Genomic DNA, 16,623 nt, shown 5'->3' on the forward strand with positions numbered 1-16,623 from the left:
TTAGTCTATGTCAGGTAAGGATTCGTTTCCATTAATTCTGACCCTTCGTTGCACCAGAATGTGATTGTCTGGCACCGTTAGGAAGTTTAGGACCTCCTAATACCTCCCCGCAGCTCTTCCTCACAGTTCTCTTCAACAACAACAACAACAACAACAACGAGCGCAGGGAGTGCGCGTCCTCACTCCGGCTTGGTTGGTAGGAGTGGTGGGAGGGCACCAGGCCTTCCCAACGAGCCGCCATCGGACATGTGCTCGACGGGGTTACCCAACAGGGGCGGAACGTGGCTCCCTGTCGGCTCCTCGTCAAGGGCGGAGCCCGGTAACCCCCGCACCCAATGGAAGCGGCGGACCGGCCCCAGTTGGGGCGGAACCAACCAGCCGAGGGCGTGTCACTCCCCGTTGAGCATGCGCAGGAGAGAGGGAGGGGACGTCAGATGCGCGCTGAGCTTGGAGCAAGCAAGACCACCTCCGAGCGCTGTGAGACCTCCCTGCATCTTTGAACCGTGCTTTATCCTGTCCCCGAGCCAAGGTGCACCTTGTGCCAGCGACCTACCTGTCCATTCCTGCCATCAATCCCCGTGTGAGTCTACCTTGTCCGTTTGTCCGTGGTCTGTCTGGCAATAGATAAGACTGTATTTAAGTGCCCATCTCTTCTGTGTCTTTACCTCACTCTGCCTTGTAATCTACCCCCTTTTCTCCACCACTGTAATTATACCCTCCTCCGGAGGTCTTGAGAACTGTACCCCCATGCGTCGTTTCATCTTTCCCAGCCGTCGTGTCCTTTCTATCATTGATTTGGCATAGCGCGATTTGGCCAATGTCTGGGTGAATCGGGTGAGTCGGGAAGAAACGGGGAACAACTGTTCGGCCGCGGTTACCTCCGCTCAGTAAATAACATCCAATCCGCGGACCGTAACAATTGGTGTCTGGGAGTGAGATACGAGGCCCGAACCAAATTTTTAAAACAGCTAGACAAAATTTGGTCAAAATTACAAAGTACCGAAATTGCTTTTGTTTTACAAAAACCCGAATTTTGAAAGTCGCGCTATGGGAGATCAAGACGGCTGGGTTCCGGTAGAGGAGAGTGAGGCAGGGTCGATCCAGGACCAAATTGAGGGACATGAGGAGAGCGAAGCAGTGAGGGCGGCAGGTTCGCAAAATGGCGGCGCTAGGCATGGGGAAGAGGAGCGCGAACAACAGGTCGGCGCCGCGCAGGGCATTGCGGTAGCTGTACCCGTGCCGCCGATGGACATGCAAGTCCTCATGGCGCAAATAGGGGCCCTGTTGGCCCAGAATAGCGAACAATTGGAACAAAAAATGGGCAAGCAATTAAGGGATGACATGGGAAACCAGATCGGGGGTTTAAGGAATGACATGGGGGCCAATAGCCAACGGTTAGAACAAAGGATGGGGTCCAATAGCGAGAAATTGAGGGAGGACATGGGGTCCAATAGCGAGAAATTGAGGGAGGACATGGGGGCCCAGATTGGAGGGTTAGGGAGTAGAATAGAGGGATTAGGAAACAAATTTGAGGGACTAGACAACAAATTTGAGGGATTAGACAATAGATTCGGGGAAATACAGGAGGGGTTAACGGGGGTAGAAAACAGAATGGCCGCTCAAGAGAATCAAATGGAAGGGATGAAAAAGGGGTTAGAGGGGTTAGAAAACAGTATGGAAGGCAAATTGAGGGACATGAGGGACCAAGCGGAAAGGGAAGTTAAACAAATGGGGCAGCAGATAGAGGGGGTCAGAATGGGGGTAGAAACTAAATTGGATGCTCACAGGGAGGAAATGGAGCAGATGAGGGTGGCATCTGGGCAGGAGATGCAAGTGATGGGAGGAGAGATCAGAAGAGGTGTGAGTGAGGAGGTCGGAGGAGTGCGCGAGGAGGTGAGGCACTGTGAGGAGCGCATGGAGAAGGAGGTGAGAAAGGGGACTGTAAAATTGCAAGGTGGTATAGAGGAGTTGACGCTGGGAGTAGAACAGCTGACAGTGGGACAAAAGGAGTTGGGGGACCAGGTAAAGAAGAACACAGCGGTAATAGAGGGTTTAAAATCAACACAGAAGGAGATGAAAAAGGACGTAGGCATAATTAAAAAAGAGTGTCAGACGGTGCATGAGGACCTGACGAGGAAAATGAACAAGGTGGTAGAGGTGATGGAGGTTAAAAAGCGGGAGGTGCGGGAGCACATAGAAAAAAATAAGGTGGAATTAAAGGAAGAACTTAAGGGGGCACACGAGGAGATGAAGGAGGTGAAGCAGAAATTAGAAGAAGTGGAAGAAGGGGTGAGCGAAATTAAGAAGTGATGGAGAGAGGATAAGAAAGAGATAAAAGAGGAAGTAAAATAATTGGTCCAAAGTCTGTGTTCGGATCGTGATGATGTGCTCATTAACCGGATGAGGGATTCGCAGGTGATGGAGGAGAAGCGAAGAGAAAGAGGACCCAGTGTAAGTGGTGACCAATATGGTCGTGCGTATGATGCGCCAGGTGATTTAATAAGCTTGGGGGTCGAGATGGACCCGGATGTTAGTGAGAGGCCAAGAGTGAGGTGTATGGCTGGTCCGGAGTGTATGGAACGAGGGTGCGAGCGAGAGGGTCCGGTGATGGGAGAGGTGCGAGGTGTGAGTGAGCAAGGTTGTGGTGGTATGGAATGGGTAGCGGGTTGCGGAAGCGTGACCCATGCATCGACACCAACAGGGGTAGTTTTTAGAGGGACAGGGGAGGCACGGGAGCCCCTTGGGGGTAATGTACTGTGGGGGCCCGGCCGGTTCGGCCCCGCGCTGACCCCGCAAGGGGCGACGCACGGGGTCCGGCAGGCGGGCAACGACTCACATACGAGGTGGTCCCACAAGGTCCCACTCGCGCCGTATGACGGCAAGAGTGATCTACGAGCGTACCTGGCGCAGTTTGACTGTGTGTGTAAGGGCAACGGTTGGGGTGAGGACGAAGGTGGAGTACACCTGGTGGCCGCATTGCGCGGCGCGGTGGCGGAGGTGCTGACGGCATTACCACCGGGTGCTCTCACCCTGCCAGCCCTCCGCGACGCCCTAATTAATCGATTCGGCATTGAACAGCAGAGCGAGCTTGTTAAAGCTCAGCTCGCGCTGCGAAAACGCAAGCCCCAGGAAGCCATCGGGGAACTTGCCCACAACATTCGCCGCCCAGTGGGGATTGCACATGCTAACATGGCAGCGGATTCCCGGGAAAGCCTGGCGCTGGACCATTTTATCCAGGCCCTCCCGGATATTGAGCTCCGGCAACAGCTCGCCATGTGGCGCCCGCAGACTCTGAGCCAGGCGGCTGACGCTGCAGCCCGTTGGGAAGCAGCGAGGCCCCTGGCCCGGGGGAGCGAGCGTCACGCAGTGGTGGTCCACCAGGTGGGACCCCCGATGGAGGGAGGACACCCTAGGGGGCCCGCCCCCGACGTGGGTCCTGATCTGGCGGGCATGGTCCGGAGGCTGGTGGACCAGCGCCTGGCGGGACCTGGACCATGGCAGGCGGCCCCGGAGGTGGCCCGCGGTGGACCACGAGCGAGTAATCCAATTCGGACCTTCAGGGGGGAAAATTTTGAATTCCGGAGACAAGCACCTTATCAGGTGAGGTGCTATACTTGCAACCGTCTGGGTCACCTGGCGCGGCACTCTCAAGCCACGTGCCGGGATGATCCCCGGCGGTTGAGGTCCTCAACTCTGCCCAGGGGGGAGCGGGTTAGCCGACCCCAGACACCCCCCCCCCCCCCCCGCCAGACCCCGGGAAACTAGAAGGTGTCGGGCACGTAGGGCGGTGTTCGGCAGAAGACACCGGCGAGCAGGCGCCCCAGTGGATTGCCTCGGCTTTAGATGCCGAGGCGGGACCCAGTACCTCTGAATAAGGGGGGCTTATTAGTGCCAGAGGACTGGGGGATTGATGAGCAATGGGCCCGGTGGGTAAGGGTGTCATCCCTGCCACCCTTCCCATGATGGGGGCAAATGCGCTATAGTTTATGGGGTGGCTATGACAACCGAGCCAGGGAGGGCTTTGTTATATTGATAGGGACTAGAGGTGACTATAGGTGACAATATTTAAGTAAGAGACTTGGTACCTGTAGTGGGGACGTAGTAGCTTAGTGTTTGATAATGACGTGGGAGCGCTGAGTGTAAGGGAAGATGGAGGAGCGCGAGTTTTAGAAGGGAGTAGACAGAGCAGATAGAGCAGATGATGCTGTATGAATGGAAGTGCTGGTGAGCAGCTTCAAATGAGGCATCGGTGAGGCAATGCTCCGAGGTGTGTGTGAGTGTACAAGTGATGAATGAGAGAGCATTGCGGATGAGTGTCATGGTGAGTAGTGAGTGTTGTGGATCAGCGCGAATGCGCTTGGGGGAGAGAAGGGTGCAGGCGGCACCAAGTATGAGAGCACAGGTGTGCAAGTACAGGTGTGTGGAATATATGGAGCAGAGAATGAGTGGTGTGGAGAGAGTTGGAGTAAGTGGTATGGAGTGGTGTGCGTGGTGCGAAGGTGTGGATGGGGGAAGAGTGGACCCTTTTCACGAGTACCCGGGGAGGGTAGTTTAAAGAGTAGTTAGAAGGTATAGGTAAATTGTGGTTGGATATTGGCATTTGTGGTGCGGTTGCAGAATGGTATTGTGGATGGGTGCATTGGTGTGGTGAAATTGGCTGGTCGTGTGGCCTGTTAGTATGAGTGTGAATGGTTGGGCACTCCGCCACTGTTAGATGTCGGCCAGGTGAGTCCGCAGGTGGGCTCTGGGAGCCGTTAGTGTCAGTGAGTGCCTGAGGATCCCGGGTGTGGATCGGGCAGCCCGTGCCAGAGAGGGCACCGAGGGGGTGAGAGTGCGAGAGGGCCTTCCCCAGTTAGTTAGGTTAGGGTGAGGAGCAGGTGAGCTCGGTAGGCAACAACAGTGGGGGAGGCGTGCAGGTGGGCGGACCAGCTGGGAGCGCCACATGACCCAGCCATCGAATTTGTGCGGGGGCACCGAGTGTTGAATCGGGGAGTGAGACCCAAATTGATGGTGTGCACCACAGATGGTCAATGGGATTTTGGTTCTTCGAACCACATAGAGTAATGAGGGCCAATGGGGTGGCAGGAGAAAGACCCCGGGTAATGTAAAGTTGTTAAAGTCATTTAGGAAATAGTTAGGATTGATGAACCTGTCGCACCATACGCAGCCACTTACCTGAGGTGATGATGATGACGCCACACCTGTGTTTTCTTTGTTTTGTGTTGCAGGAAATGAGAATTGCTGTTTGGATTTGTGAGACGCATCACGACGTGGATGAGACATTGGGGTGATTCCCTCTCTCCCTCCTTAGGAGGGACTGATGATGAATTGGTGATGGCAAATTTTGATGTTGAGTTGGAGATGGCAAATTTTGATGAGAGTTGGAAATGGCAAATTTGATTGGTTAGGAGGGAGAGAAGACGAATTTGGTTTATGGGAGGAACGGGGAAGACAGTAGGGACATTTGTTGATGTGTAAAGTAGATGTTTATGGGTAGGGTTGTGTTTTGTGGATACAGTAAGGGGTAAGGGAGGGGCAATGTAGGTTACCTGGTGGGCGGGGGGGGGGGGGGGGGTGTACGGTAGGAACGTACCTGTCTCACCTGGTTCCCATGTGCCCCCAGTGTGCATTACCTTATATTGCATGCACTTTTGCGCCCTTACCACCTTACTCACCTGTCTTCTTTTGTCTCCCACCTCCGAGGATCTGGCTTTGGGGCAGAGAGAGAGGAGAGAGAGGTGCTGGCTCCGCAGTTGTGGGCCTGTACTTCCGCTGCATGCTGCCTGGATTGATACACCATATGGACCGCAATTTTTGTGGCCACCCACAATGGACCGCAGTTCTTTTGCGGTCAAGCACCACCCGTTGATGGACATCTGGGTCAACGTGGCACCTATGCCATACAGGTGAACCACTTTTAGTTGGCCCCCCTGAGGGCCACAATTAAGAAATGGACGTGGTTGGCGCCTTTCTTTATTTCTAAAGAAGCCAGAAGGCCAAGTGCACTCCATGAAGGCAAGACCAGCGGCAGAACATCGGCTGGCTGCGACACTATCGGTGACCATGGACACTTGATTGTGCATTTTTATTGAACACTTTATTGGTGCACCGGATGGTGCTGACTGTGCATAAGGGGGTGGTGCGTTTGGTGCTTGGAAGGGGTGCTCTGCACATTATTAAAGGCCGTAGGGCCACAGGGCACTCGTGGGTTGGTGTATCGATGCTGGCATGCGTGCTCTCCCTATGCATAACATCTGCATGTGTTCCTCAAAGAACAGGTCCTGGATCGTAGTGTAAATATCAGTGTAGTCTTGTATAAATGATGCTCCCTACCGGCTGTATGTTTAGTTTGAGGATGCTTTCCGCGATTCGGTTATCCTGTGGGTGTGTTTCTGTTAGGAGAAGGGTGCAACGTCACAGGGGGACATATTTACTCATTTGTGAACCTCTGTAAAACTGTCGCACTCAGGGTTGAGTTAATAGTAGAGGGAACTACATCTGAGTGCCACACTAAAGTAGGTAAAAATTTATCGGGTCGGGACGCCCCGAGGTCGAGAAGGATGCAGTGTTGCGGATATGGGATTTGCATCCATCCATATCCGCTTGTAAATATTCCCCTATTTCCTCAATACTTCCCAACTCTCCCCAATCCCCCATTCCCTAGTCCCATTTTCTGTAAACAACACTCTGTAGACCCGACCTCCCCCTATTTCCCCCATTAAATGTCGCATCCAGGTCCACCGCATCTCAGGTAGACAACTATAGGACATCTTGCTAGTTATTCTTAGTATATGTCAGGTAAGGATTCGTTTCCATTAATTCTGACCCTTCGTTGCACCAGAATGTGATTGTATGGCACCGTTAGGAAGTTTAGGACCTCCCAATACCTCCCCGCAGCTCTTCCTCACAGTTCTCTTCAACAACAACAACAACAACAACAACGAGCGCAGGGAGTGCACGTCCTCACTCCGGCTTGGTTGGTAGGAGTGGTGGGAGGGCACCAGGCCTTCCCAAAGAGCCGCCATCGGACATGTGCTCGACGGGGTTACCCAACAGGGGCGGAACGTGGCTCCCTGTCGGCTCCTCATCAAGGGCGGAGCCCGGTAACCCCCGCACCCAATGGAAGCAGTGGACCGGCCCCAGTTGGGGCGGAACCAACCAGCCGAGGGCGTGTCACTCCCCGTTGAGCATGCGCAGGAGAGAGGGAGGGGACGTCAGATGCGCGCTGAGCTTGGAGCAAGCAAGACCACCTCCGAACGCTGTGAGACCTCCCTGCATCTTTGAACCGTGCTTTATCCTGTCCCCGAGCCAAGGTGCACCTTGTGCCAGCGACCTACCTGTCCATTCCTGCCATCAATCCCCGTGTGAGTCTACCTTGTCCGTTTGTCCGTGGTCTGTCTGGGGATTGATAAGACTGTATTTAAGTGCCCATCTCTTCTGTGTCTTTACCTCACTCTGCCTTGTAATCTACCCCCTTTTCTCCACCACTGTAATTATACCCTCCTCAGGAGGTCTTGAGAACTGTACCCCCATGCGTCGTTTCATCTTTCCCAGCCGTCGTGTCCTTTCTATCATTGATTTGGCATAGCGCGATTTGGCCAACGTCTGGGTGAATCGGGTGAGTCGGGAAGAAACGGGGAACAACTGTTCGGCCGCGGTTACCTCCGCTCGGTAAATAACATCCAATCCGCGGACCGTAACAATATATATATATATATATATATATATATATATATATATATATATATATATATATATATATATATATATATATATATATATATATATATATGTCAACGGTCAAGGTGACAGTGACGTCATTTGCATGAAACACATTTTGGTCTCTATCGCGCTTAATATTTGGTGTCACGAGACAGTGGTCAGCAAGAAAAATTGAAAATTTGTTGATAAATCTATTTCACTGATAGAAATCGTTCCAAAAAAAAACACACAATCGCTGGTGAGAAAGACATTGTCAGAATGACCATGTTCAAAGGTCAAGGTTCTCTCGATTTTCGTCATACCTGTCAGGCTACCACCTGATACCTTTTTGTTATGACAATAATTTATTGAAAGTTTTCGTCATATGTTGGTCTGTCTCGGTTGTTTGTCTGTTGGTAAAATGGATATCTTAAATGTTGTGGACGGATTTGGATGAAACTTGGTCGACAGGTTGGGTGTGTGACAAGGATGAAATGATTAGATGTGGTGTGGTTTTGGATCCGGATCTGGATCTGAGAATTTTTTTTAGTGATCCTTCACCATTGAGAGATATGGCCAAAAACGATATACATGTATAGCAGAATATCTCAAAACGTTGTGGATTAATTTGGACTAAACTTGGTGGACAGGTTGGGTGTGTGACAAGGAAGAATTGATTCAATTTTAGTGATTATCTGAATACGGATCCAAATACGAGATTTAAAATTGTTTTAAGTGATTCTTACCCATTGAATGATGGGGCCATAAAAACGATATATAACATGACATTTAAAAAAGTTGTGGACAGATTATGACTAAACTTGGTGGATGAGTTGTTGCGGTGACAAGAACAAGCCAATTAGATTTTGGTTCAGGTACGAATCCAGATCCGGCCTATCAGTGGGATACAAAACATGAACTGTTCAGCCTGGCGGAGGTATGCGCTTAACCAGTGCTGTTCTAGTTCAATCATGATAACATTACAATGAACATGGATAGAGAAAGGAATGAAATTATATTACACAGAAGATGATTCACTGATAATCCAGAACATTCCACCTTCTCACATTATACTTTTTCAGAACTCCATTACAATCTCATAACCTTCACTCGTTAAACTATTACAGAGTGGATCAGCTGATGGGGTGAGGGCGGGTAACCAATGTACAGCTAGTAGTTCTGTTGGTGACGTACATCCTGATCGGGGTTTCATCCCCCATGCCCCATCGGTTTAAATATAACCACAAAGTCTTGTTATGGTTTCGCATCAGCAAAGACCAATACCTCTCTGAGCAGGAACTGATGTGATTGGGGATGATAGTTCGGGGTATGTTTGTGGAATGGATTTAGTATCGTTGGCTAGCAAAAATACGCCATCGCTTCGCTGATGGGAATATTAAGAGGGGGGAGAGAGAGAGAAGGGAGGAGGGGTGGGATCAGGGTGAGGGGCGGGAATGGGGGGGGGAGGTGGGGTAAGGAGGGTGGTCCCATCTGCCAGCATTGGTACAGGATTGATCGAAACGGGGTACGCTAAAACAGTACGTTCAAGTGGGTCATACTAAACACCGCCCATAGACGTCCATGGGGGTGGAGGGATTAGGGGCTTTTGGAAGAGGTAAGTGTGAGAGGAAGGGAAGGAATAGCAGCGCTATGGAATATGAGGAGTTTTGCAAACTTAACAACAGGTGCAAAATAACAAAATAATTAATAAAGGATAAAATTAATTATAAATATGTAACTGTCCCACCTCTCCCCTTCCTCGTCCCACCCACCCCACCACTTCCACTCCCTCCTCAAACCCCCCTCCACACTACCACTGTCGACTGTCTTGACTTGCAAATAAACAAACTTAGAAAAATATCACTCAGTTGAGCAACAGTCATTGCAAATATTTAACAAAACGATAAATAAAGCAAATTGAAAGGTAAGAGAATGGAGAAACAGGGGTGTGTGTTCCATTAGCAAGCAGATTGTAGAGGAGCTCGCCAAGCGGCCTTTAGCACTCAAGCAAGCACTCCAACAAAACGGTTGAGAAGGAATGGCTGGCTTGGTAAGCGATTAGCGATTTGTACTTATAAAGATCAGTAATTCGATGATGAGCGCTTGGATTTCACTTGTCCTGTTGCTTTACTCATTGTAATCCTTCCATTATGTTCATCGTTCTTTTAATTCAATCTTCAATTTGATTTATTTTGCCTTCCTAACTCTGGAGATTTCCCCCACGGAGTACCCATGTGTGGCTGTGGAAGCTTTCATGGCGATCCCACTGATGAATTATTTTCGTTGAACTCGATATAGTTAAACTTTGGGCACATTCCTTAATCTTTTCTTCACTCTATATACTTGTTGGAACAGTAGAAAATGTTAAGTTTAATACTTTGGAAATATGGAGGAGGTGGAAGGACAGCCTTGCTTGAAGCTTCGTTATAAGATATACACTTGGTGATAAGAATAGGTAATTTCCTAAAATTTTCAGATTTCACTCCATTCTAGTTGGTTCTGCAGCATGGATGCCACACAGGATTGTGCTAGTTTGAAGGAGCAGGTGTGATGGATATTGAAGGGCGGTTGGATAAGTTGAATCCTGACAGGTAGACGTTGGTTGAATGAGCTCTATGGTTTAAGTGTAATTTTCCTCATTGCGTGCCTTCCCTCTGTGGCCAAGCCTTAAATTGCAACAACCGCCGGCAAAAGTCAAGCAGGAGTCGGCGAAACTAAGCCCGCCCCCCATGGACCTAATAAGGCAGAAGACCTGCCCAGAGGGAAGCGATTGGTTCTGGCTAAGAGGAGTGTGCTTGGTCTGCCCGCGATCAGACAAGGAGGCTTGGCCATTTTTTGGTATGCTGGATTTTTTTGTGTGCGCTTTGAAGGAGCGAGGAGCTTTTGCAGCATTAGCAGCAATCGAGAGAGGCGGTCTTGCGGATCGAGAGAGGCAGTCAATTGTTGCGGATCTCAGGGCCGGCCTTCTCCCCTTACCAAGGGGGGATTAGTCCCCTTGTCTTTGACTGACCAGGCGCGACCCGGGACCTATGACATCCTTCCCGGACAGCGCGAAATAGGGTCGGAGGATGAGAATCACTATTCTCTAATTACTAGCGCTGCCCAGAAATGAGGAAATAAGCCCCGCACGGATCACATGTGTTGGTGGATACGCCGAGCGGTAGCGAACACGTGATCCGAGCCGTTATCAATTACTAGACCCCGATCCAAGCGGTTCTTATTCGTGCCATGCTTACGCAATGATGGAAAACACGAAGGCAATCGAATTGGAAGAAAGAACAAGGTTTATTTACACTATTCACAATGATGAGAAGAAGCAGAGACATAGGCAATCCTTAAGAACAGTCTTAACTTACTCCCAGGACAAACGGGCCCGTCTCACACACAGACACTCACACGGGGATTGCAGATGAAGGTCAGCACGTCCAGGGATGGAGGGCACGTCCACGGATGGTCAGCTCTCTCCGGCCCCCAGCTCGTACTGCGAAGATGGATCCCGTAGCAGGCAGGAGCTCGTGACGTGCCGTTTGGATGCGCTGAGTTATTACGGGGCAAACGGTAGGGTCTGGGCTCTGGCGGTTAACACTGGCGGCTATGGCCGCGTTCACTCGCGTGGCTGTGTACGTAATAGGCGAATACAGTTCAAAGCCTCGAAGCGCTGACACAATGAAGTGTTCTCAATGTGCTCGCCGTAAAAGTCCTTCCAGCCCTCTTCTCTGCGAGTCCTCACTGCAAGCCCCTTTCCAACTAGTCCTTTCTTACGAATCCTTTGAGTCCTCGTAAGTCCTTCGCTTCAGTCCTCTGCGAGTCTTATGGACTCGCCAAGGAGCTGGAGGCTGTGCTGTGCTCGCCCAGGCAGTGAAACCTGAAAGAGGGCCGTCTTTACTGCTCACCCCATGGCTCTGGGCGCCTTCGACGAGGGATTTTCGCCGGCGGTCGCCATCTTGTGTCTCTGGCGTGGAAGGACCTGAATTTCACCATCGCCACCACTCTCTAAAAAAGGACCCAGTTTGGGCCAAAGATTAATGCCGGCTAAAGGGATTTAATTTTTATTTTATCTTCCCCTGTGTGTGTGGTTAAGTCAGTGCGTGGAGATGCCTCAAGGTAGAATGTAGGTTTACCTCAGTTTTTATTTCAATGTTTCCATCCCTGCTTTATTTTGTTATTAAATAATTTGTGTTGCATTTTATTTGTCGAGTATTATTTGTTTGTCGTTTCGGAATAAACCCGTGTGTTCCGTTTAATTAAACACCTCAAATCTCTTCCATGGCCTTAAAATGCCTGTTGTGTGTGTGTTGTGCATCTCTTCCATCCTGCATGCACAAAAACAACCGCCATCATTGGGAGGTCACCTTGGGAGTTAAAGCTGGTTTGGCTATCCATCCCCTGGTGATCTTATTTGCCAGGGATGCGACAATAAGTACAGGATGTTTGGTGGAATACTGAAATGAAATGTTTGTGATGTAACTTTCTTCTGGAATTCTGGAAATAGTAAATGGTACAATCTTCATCTGCAGAGTAACAAGAAGAAAAAGACATGAAATGTCATAGCCCCCGTTGTGGTTTCAGTAATTTTGCTGTATGGAGTTGAAGGCTGTCAGTCTGTCATCTTTGGTCGGATGACAAAACAAATTATTTTGCATATGTGTACTCATGTGTTGTGTTTGTGCCGAGTTTGAAGAACATCGGTCCATGCTTGTTTGAGAAATGGATGGGGACATGCTTAAGTAACAAAATGGCCACCATTAACCCCAACCCGAATAGCTCCTCCTCCTCCTCCTCCTCCTTCTTCTTCTTATTCTTCTTCTTCTGCCATTGCACGGCACTTGGCTGCCAACCCCGATTGTGTAGACCAGTACAAAGCAGATATGTTCAAGCTTATTGAGCTGAGGTCACAGTACGTTCCATCTACCTATGTTAGAATCAACCTTCATCCATTACACGGACCCCACATTGTGTCGTCAAAAGGAATTTGTTCATTCTCTCATTCTCTTTCAACATGGAAAGATTAAATGTATTTCCCAGACCGCAGTCCAAGGTAATGATGCAAATGGTGAATTGCCGCTGACAACTCCGCTCCAGCCAATCGAAGCCATGGACATTGGTGACTGAGTCAACGAATGGGCGTTCAGAACACCAATTATGTCATGACTGAAGAACCAATCGGTATCGCGGTTACTTAGACATGCTTATAAATGCACTCGTTCTAATCTCTTCCTGTCTCTTTGCTGTGAATCGCCTTGAAGAGTACAGCATGAAAAGCTTTGTTGTTATTGTCATTATGTCGTGTTTGTTTTCTTGTATATTAAAGTTCTGTAGTTTTAGTACCAGCTTGCTGGGATGAATGATCCCGGTGTGTACCCCGGCTTAGAATAGGTACACCGTATCCCTGCGCATCGAAGAGGCGACTAATGGTTGGCGCCAGGAAGGGCATCCGGCCATAAAAACATTGCCTCAAACAGGGAACCATGAGCTCATGGGGCCCGCAAGGCTAACCCCTGCTCTAGCGGGGAAAATGGCCTTAAAACGATCATTCATTCATTTCATTCAGTATCAAACACCTGTTTAAGAACCAGAACAGCAACATCAACAATGACAAACGAAAGCAAAATTTTGAGCAAAATGCTCTTAAAACTCGGACAGCACAGTATGTTAAGGTCGCCTTATGATGGCGCTCTAAAATGCACAACACAAACGAAGGAAAACGGCATTATGTGCAACATCTTCTCAATTGTGTGCAAGAGAACACCATCCAATACAAGTACTAAAAGTACAGCAGCAGAACAGAGTTTGCACCAGACCAAAATAACAAAGCAGAAAGCCATGGGATTTTGCCAGACAAGGAGAGAGGGGGCGGAGCTATGGTTGTTCCACGGAAGGGATGGGGCGCAATGCCTGGAGGGGCGGAGTGTTGTCAAGGTTAATGAGGGAGGAGCGAGTAGCTCTTGGTTGAGTGCCAAAAGAAGAGCATGGGAAGAGTCCTGTGAGAAAACTGCAACAGATTTGAGGAGAGCTTGTTTGTTGCGAGAGAACTCAGGAGGATTGCATGAGAACTACGGAGAATTGAGCGGGAACAGTTCTAAAAAGATTGCGAGAGATCTGAGATGAATGGGGAGGAGCCTGGAGGAGTGGGAACAGTGTGCTATGGAGCTCGTTGTGTCTGAGGAGAACTGAGGGAGGTCTGAGGAGATTGGTGGTGTTAAGGAGAGCTTTAAGGAGGTTGTCCTGCCAGCCTGCCTTGGCCCTGGCCCTGGTGCTGTTCTCGTCTCCCCGCCCCCCCCCCCCCCACCCCTTTGCCTGTTGATCGTCATGCTCATTTCCTACTCACCCTTTTGTCTGCCTTCTGTCTCCTCATCGTCCTGCTCATCGCTTGCTCCGTGCCCAACTCCTCCCTCCTCCACTGTCACCAGAGATAAGTCACCCGGTGTTGTCACTCACACCGTCTGTGCTTGTTACTGGACGGAGAGTCACCTTAGAATTTATAGAATTTATTTTACCTCCTTGCTTACCTAATTGTATGTAGCTATTATTGAATTAATTTTCCCTGGTTGTTATTTGTTCGGGAATAACCCCGTTTGGTTTGTTTTTTTTAATCCCTTTTAAATCTCCAACACAATATACTGCGTCCTCCCGACACCAATTGACTATGGATTTAGTGGACCGTGGGTATGAGAGTCACCCCTCCCTCAGAGACAGAGGTGATCATTATAATTTAAAATTCAAATTTCCAAAAGCTGAGCAGAAGTGGTGCTCAGGGGCTGTAGTAACCGCACTCCGGATACCAAATATTTTGCAAAGTTTGAATCCCACTCCTGACACCAAATGTCATGTTCACGGGCAGTCAAATGTTGTTTGATTGATGTTATGGATGTAATTGGTTTTTTTTGTTCATGTTGTCGTTGTCGATGTAGTTTTTATTGTTGTTTCCCTTTGTTTCGGACCACAGAATAATTCTTCGTTTTCTTTCAGTGTAAACATGGCTGATGAGGATGAAACAAACGAGGATATGAATGTGAACCTGTTGATAGAAAACAGAACAAACATAATCGAAGCACTGAGTTACGATCCTTCCAAAGCTTTTGATGAAGCGAGAGCAAAGAGAGTTCTCAGCAGAGAAGATTACAACAAACTCGAAGGTGAAAAATCCAATCCAGATAAGATCCGGAAATGCTTGGATATTGTGGATGGAAAAGGTGAAAATTGTGCGAAGATCTTTCTGAATATACTTTACAATCTTCAAGATTCCTACCCTCGTTTGGGACCTTGGATCAAGGATGATGATCCACAAAGGGATCCACGAAGGGAAGAATTGCGTGTTCATGGTAAGTACTCATGTTTACATTAATTCTGGGTAAATATAACATTTAATTTTTTTTAACTGGACTCACTGTACCACCATGTGTGATTATATTCGGATATAAATAGATGTGTTTGTTTTATTGCAGAGGCAGAAATAATTCTCCAGGATTTAGCAGATGAAGATCTTCTCTTCTTTGTAAAAATCGAGAAATCCTCGTTATCAAAGGGGTTACGGAAAGCGTTTCCAAATCTGTGTGATGCGGTCAAAGAAGCTCAGTTGTTACCAAAGTGCACGTTGAAGGTAAATTGACGATAAAGTCACGTTTTGTTCGTTTTATTTCAATTTAATATTTGCTTTGAAGCTGAAGCTAAAATGAAGTGAGGCATTATATGTGGATGGGTGATTGAGGTGAACTGTTTAAGGATTGTTCAGGAGGGATCACAGGAAGGACAAAATAGTTGTGTTGTTTGGTGCTGATATCAAAACCTAAAGGTTATTTAATCGATTGATGTCCAACAGGCAGATAAGTGAATCTCAAGCTTGATTTTCTTTGAAAGTTGAACCATAAGTGATACTGTTACGTTCTCCTCCCCAAACCCCGGTCACAGTGTACCTCCGAGGCCCGAAAGGAGTCACGGCAGAAAGATGTGCTATTATGTGTGCCAATGACCAATGGTGAAACCACACCAATCAGTTGTTACAAAACCCAAGTATTGTATTAAAATCCCACAACAATAACAACGTGCGCAAGTACAAGAAAACCTCAATTGCACAGCAAACACCACATAATTCCTATGATGGTACCACCAGTTTCTTAACTCAATAACTCACGGTACTCCACGTGAGCGAACTGTAACACCCCCAAAGTCACTGTCACGACACCAGGCCAAAGTCGATCCACGCTCCGGTGATCACAAGAAAAAAGGTCGCACCGAGACCTGAACCCAGGACGGCCGACAGTCGACGCTGCCGAAGAGCCACTTGGTGAGGTGTCGGGCCAACGTCGGTCAGGCAAAAGTTCACCCAAAAGGCGACTGGGAATTCACACCTTCGGTTCACCAGACAATGACGCTGGCATGAACGAGCAGCAGTTCCCAAGCGGAGAACCACGAATTCCCAAGCGAAATCCACGACACACACGAGAACCAGGTGAATCGCTGGTGCGAGGTGAAATGGCTGGTGCGAGGTGAAATGGCGGACGGGCCCGTAATGGAGGCATACCTGCTCTCCAGCAATGATTCACTTTCGGAACTAAAAGCAAAACCTGTCACTCAGGTTTATCTGCCCCAGCAATAACGACACTGTCACAGGAATCCCTTTTCCGGGGAAACTAATATTCGCTCGTGACCAATGTCCCCCAGCGTCCGCTCGACACCTCGAAGCTTCCTTTCCCGATCTCTCAATCCGCTCCAGCCTCTTCTTCTTCTTCTTCCTCTCCCGGTTTCTCCCGATCCATTTCGTTTTTCTTTTGAAACACTAATTTTTACCTTTGAAGACAGTTATCTCCATTTCACACTCAAACTGTAACAATATAATAGTATATGAAACTAAAAATGCTTCCAGTGGATGAAAACCACAAAGACGGAAGTGACGAATCCGTAACAATACACACAGCACTCCAA

The 16,623-nt window shown here is 48.8% G+C and overlaps 1 protein-coding gene across 1 annotated transcript in view; it reads left to right on the forward strand.

Annotated features, from left to right (window-relative positions):
- The window catches only part of LOC137416225 (NACHT, LRR and PYD domains-containing protein 3), an 81,744-nt gene that overhangs the window by 19,293 nt on the left and 45,828 nt on the right, over window positions 1–16,623 (forward strand). Inside the window, exons 2-4 of the mRNA XM_068101785.2 lie at window positions 14,671–14,837; window positions 14,943–15,023; window positions 15,147–15,301. Of these exons, the coding sequence (XP_067957886.2) occupies window positions 14,678–14,837; window positions 14,943–15,023; window positions 15,147–15,301 (396 nt within the window). The 5' untranslated portion in view covers window positions 14,671–14,677. The remainder of the gene's footprint in view (window positions 1–14,670; window positions 14,838–14,942; window positions 15,024–15,146; window positions 15,302–16,623) is intronic.

This window comes from Myxine glutinosa, chromosome 1 (assembly GCF_964187855.1).
Source record: "Myxine glutinosa chromosome 1, kmMyxGlut1.1, whole genome shotgun sequence".
Classification (NCBI taxonomy): Eukaryota; Metazoa; Chordata; class Myxini; order Myxiniformes; family Myxinidae; genus Myxine; species Myxine glutinosa.